Here is a 5,072-nt window from a genome sequence, read left to right as displayed (position 1 = left end):
GATGGAGCTTGGCCATTTAAGGCTTTATATGTGAGAAGGAGGATTTTAAATTCTATTCTGGATTTAACAGGAAGCCAAAAAGACGCTAGCGCTCACGCATCCCAGCTAAACCTTAACTTTCCCACACTTAGTCCCGCCCCTCAGAGTCGGTCCTGTTTTCAAATGAGGGAAGTTTCCTTTTAACTTTAGTGAAAGTCCTTCTTTCCTGTTCTACTTACAGCAGTGTCCATATAATCTGTAAAACTCCCTGCATGAATTATAATAAAGCTATTTCTATGCATGAATAAAGCGGAACACGATGGCGATAGCCGTACTGCTCCACTGGTGACTCTGGGGGAACCAACCCACCCCCTGGATAAAGAACTTTCTCCCACTGGATCTCCTCCAAACAGCCGTCCTCCCCTTCATGCCATGAAGGACGCTGTGACTCATTCTGATCCCTCAGGACCTTCGTTTGGAGCCGTGAGGCTAAGAACAGACGTACCTCAACATTTTTTACTCCACAGGTCTTTCTGTGTGGAAGTTAATCTCTGAGTACCTGGAACTAAGCACCTGTAGTTGTTTGTGAGAGTGAACTTGTTCTCGTAAAGTTTATCCAAAGGAAAGATGCTCGGGGTTCCCATTTCTCAGAACTGAACCAAGGTTCTGACCACAGAACCAGCCGGTGTGTTTTAAAACCTATCGTTTGGGTTTAACATTAAATCCAGAGTTCAGTTCCAGCCTGTCTTTGTTCACTTTCCTAATGAATAACCTTAATTTTTGCACCGATCAGTAATTATACTCATGAGGTGGATGAAGAATATTTCCATTTTCAGGGCTGGAGGCTTAAGGAAGAACAAAATCCTGCATGAGTGAAAGTTTTCTCTGGTCCATTCGGACTTTCAGATCCAAACACATTCAGGTCTGTTTTCGGTCTGATTTGTACCAAATATCATGTTTTCATATTTTCTGTCCCCTGAGGACAGAGTCAGTGTTGGGGAGGGTGTCCTGGTTCTGGCCTCATAAGGTGTAATCTGAGCTCCTGCTCTGTCCGGTTCTGTCCTTCAGCTCCTCTGTAATCCTGTTAGCGCTGTAATCCTCCCACTGCGCTCAGATCCCTGCTGGTCTTTTCTTCGCTACAGCTCTGAGGGATGCTGCAGGAAACCAGCTGAACCATTCAGGTAGGACAGGAAACCCATGAACATCTAACCTGAACCCTCAACCTCTTCTCAGCCCTCCTGTATGCTTTGTTAAACCTTTACAGCTGGAGCCCTCTGTGTTGATCCAAACTGTGTTTAATGGAGGTAAACTGGTAGATTCAGGCCTGGTTTTATTAAAACGTTGATCAGGAGCTTTTAAAGATGCGACGCTAAAGCAGGGAGGAGGTCCTTAGACTGAAGATGTGGCAGGTTGTGGTTGCAGGATCAATAATGTTCCCTGTATGCAGGTCCAGGAGCATTTTGGTTCTGAAGTTCCAGTGTTTGTTGATTTCTTTCTTAATTGGAGAAACAGCTGTAAATTTGCTCATCAGGATGTGAAAATGTGAACAAATTGTAAGTTTCAGTTAAAGTTCACATATTCGATCCGAAAACCTTTTAGGATTCATTTAGTATCAAACCAGACAGCAGCTTTTCTAGATCCAATCAGAGCTTCATTCATTCCCAGTTAGAGTGGATTCTGGGGCGGACTGGTGATGGCCTCTTTCTAAACCTAACCTTTCAGCAGAACTGAGCTGCAGGCAGAACCTTTATACATGAAGCAAAGATGGGCAGCTTCCAGAACCATGGCCTGGTTTACCAGCAAACCTCCCAAAGGCCTCGACTGCAGAGGAATCTAGAGCTGCTGGTTAAAGCAACACCTCAAATGAAGACTAACCAGTTAGTTCCCTCTGGTTCTGACTCTACCCAGCTATTCATCTCTGAACCTTCCCATCAGTTAGAGCAGCAGGCTACATGGCGACCCATAATGAACACAGCCGGTTAAACAGATCACACATACTGGAGAGAGAAAGTGACCAACTGGGCACCAGTTAAAATGTTTGTATTGGTTTTCCAGTGGCCTCCTATGGAGGATTAGGGTCATGATGAGTCCGTTGTGATTGGGTCCGACACTCAGCCAGACGTGATCCAAACTCCATTAAGTACAGAACAGCAAAGCCGGGGAGTTAAGCTGAGAGGAGATGAAGTTATTTCTTCCTAGATTCCATCTGTTTACGTATCTGGACTCATTTCCATCCGTTTTAATAACCACAATCATCTCTCCACAATTAGTGAATCTTTTCAAAGAAAAGTCTGGAAGCAGGATGGAAAAAAAAAGGAAAAAAAAAAGGTTGCAATGTCGACTCATAGGAGATTTCCCATACAGCTAAAGGATGTCCGAATTCAACAGTCTGAAGTCCCTTTCCCATCAGGATAGTGTTCTTACTGTTGTTCCCCTGAAAGAGGAAGGAAAAAAAGCCAAAAACAGGATCTGCAATACGATGGATGATGATGAAGTCTGTTCCAGCTGAAACAGGCAGTAAAGCAGAGCGCTGTTAGCCTGTTAGCCTGTTAGCCTGTTAGCCAGATAAAAATGTCTGCAACTTCAAATTATTCACTCAAAGATTTTAACTAAATCAGTGTTAAGCTATATTTTAAATATTAGTTTTGCTGCCAAAAGGAAACTAAATATACAGAAGAAAAGCCAAAATGAATGATATCAAAATTTTCTTTTGAAAAAGAAATATAAAAAACAAAACTTACACACATTTTGTGAACAAGTGAAGCCCTCCATGATAAAACCCACAACACTGGAAGGTGTTACACAGAGTACAGAGAGCAAGAACGGGATTTTCTTAAACTCTGTGAGGATTGCTGTGTCTATAAATCCTGTCTTGCAAAGCATTGTGGGAAACCGTCTAGCTCCTATAGACCACATAGGAACGTCTGAAATGAAATCAGTAAAAGTATCTAATACTGTAACATTTTGCTCTGACGACCCAAAAGTTCAATAGATTGACTTTAAAATATCTGCTGCTAATTGCATTTAAATAACATCAGGAAAGGAGAGAGAAATGTTGTTGGACAGACACCAAAATGTGGATAAGGTTAAGTTCAGAAATAAAATCACTAACTGTTGCAGAATCCTGCAGATCTGACAGGCTGTGAGGTTAAATCCTTCATATGACATGAGGGTTTTATCCAAAAGATCCACAATCAGAACTTACAGGGAGATATTTTCAGGTTTATTGATGATCAGGGGACAGAAAATTGGTTAAAGCTGTGAAAGTTGAAAAATGGGCGACATGATCCAAGAATTATGCCTGAATCAGTTGTCAGGGCACAGAAACAGCGTCGCACATGAGGAGAAAGATTGAGATCCAGCAGATCCTGGTGACTGGCATAAGGCAGAAACGTCTGTGTTCAGAGATCAGAAGCCGGGGAATATCTGATACGATCCAGGAAGTACAGGGAAACCAGGAGGCAAAAGCGTGACTGAGATCAAGCATGCGAATAAGGAAGGATGGACATTTGTTGACCAAAAGGCTTTTTATAATCTGGCACCGTTTTTCCACCAGAGAGCAATGTGTTAAACCAGGAAAACTGGTGGATCAGACGAGATATGATTAATGTTCTGGCAGGGATCACATTTGTGTAAATAATGAACCAAACAGCCTCAGAGAGTTAGAGCGAGGGCAGACGGTGGCCGACGGTGGCAGGCGGTGGCAGACGGTGGCAGACGGTGGCAGACGGTGGCAGTGCGGACAAATGGGGCAGAATCATCAGAAACACTCACCGGTCTGGTTCACATACCTTCAGAGCCGCTTTACTTCTTCAACAAAGTGTCAGAACATTTCTTAGAGGTTTTGGTTCATGATGACCTGATGGCATCACGCAGTATGTACAGGTTTGTCATCTGATATTAACCATTGGAGATCTGATGACTATAGAGGCCACTGAGGTCCAGTGAATTCATGATCATGTTCCAGAAATTAGACAGAGAAGATTGGAGCTTTGAGATATGAAAATTATCTCAAAGTTCAGCCATCATAGGATGGGATAGAAATACTCATCAATATTATTCAGTTACGCTGAGCAGTAGTTCTAATTTGGTACCGAAGGGTCCAACATGGGCCAAGAAGACGTCCCCACATTTTACCACCATTACCAGCCTAAACTATTGAAGACAAGTAGAATGGATCCATCTTTTTACAAAGTTTACACCAAGGATCTGAGCTGATCGTCAGAACAACAGGAAAACGTTCTCACACTTCTGACCGAGCCGATAACTCCTCAACAATATTGGTTGGAACCAGTTTAGAAAGTTGCATCAGTCAGGTCGTCTGTTGCTCAGTAAATCATGACCGGTGCTGAAGGAGGTACTTCTCTACACTATTAAGGGTTTTCAAAAACCAAACAAAGATATTTATCAGTTTTATTTGTTAACTCAGAGTCCCTAAATTCTGCCATGTGGAGGAAGGAGGTTAAACCGTCCAAAGACTAAAAAACGTTGTTAAGTGTTCGGTCTCCAACAGCGACGGCTTCTTTCTCTCTTCCAGGATGTTGAGCTGGGTGGTTAAAGTCGTTCCTCAGCCTCCTGAACTTCCACCTAAAAACACAGAGAACCCAAAGGAAGGAACACCGGCTGCCGCTCCGCCCCCTGCTGCTGCCCCGCCCCCTGTACATGTAAGCCCCGCCCCCATATGTTCTTGTTTATTGTTTATAGCGCATTCAGACTCACACCCAGCTGCAGCTTACTGAACCTAATTGGTTTGTTTTTGACTTTATTAGTGAAAAATCAGCCTCCTAATGAAACTGGTGCGTCTTCAGTTTTCTTTTTAAAAACTCCCAGTTTGGTTCAGTTTTGGTAATGGGAAGCCAAAGCGTTGGTACCACCACGTTTTACCTGGTCCTCTGAGATTTCCTCCGAACACTAAAACAAAAGGTGCTGGGATGGCCTGATGGACCGGCCATGTACTCAGGATATAAAACAATTAAATAGTAAAAAGGTTGTAAAGAGATTTAAAGCAACCAGTAAAAATTACAAACTGAACAGGCCCATGTAAACAGTTTAAAACAGGGCTAACGACTGACTGTATTGATCTCGCAGCGGAG

General features: G+C 43.0%; 1 protein-coding gene across 1 annotated transcript in view; it reads left to right on the top strand.

Moving 5' to 3' along the window:
- The first annotated feature begins 1,134 nt into the window (after positions 1-1,134).
- Positions 1,135-5,072, top strand: part of LOC107102965 (cyclic nucleotide-gated cation channel beta-1-like) — a 13,416-nt gene continuing 9,478 nt past the window's right edge. Inside the window, exons 1-2 of the mRNA XM_015402445.1 lie at positions 1,135-1,160; positions 4,517-4,643. Of these exons, the coding sequence (XP_015257931.1) occupies positions 4,518-4,643 (126 nt within the window). The 5' untranslated portion in view covers positions 1,135-1,160; position 4,517. The remainder of the gene's footprint in view (positions 1,161-4,516; positions 4,644-5,072) is intronic.

The sequence above is a fragment of the Cyprinodon variegatus genome, unplaced genomic scaffold (assembly GCF_000732505.1).
Source record: "Cyprinodon variegatus isolate N-32 unplaced genomic scaffold, C_variegatus-1.0 Scaffold1349, whole genome shotgun sequence".
Lineage (NCBI taxonomy): Eukaryota > Metazoa > Chordata > Actinopteri > Cyprinodontiformes > Cyprinodontidae > Cyprinodon > Cyprinodon variegatus.
Note: the sequence above shows the minus strand (reverse complement) of the source record. Positions and strands in the feature narration are given on the sequence as shown.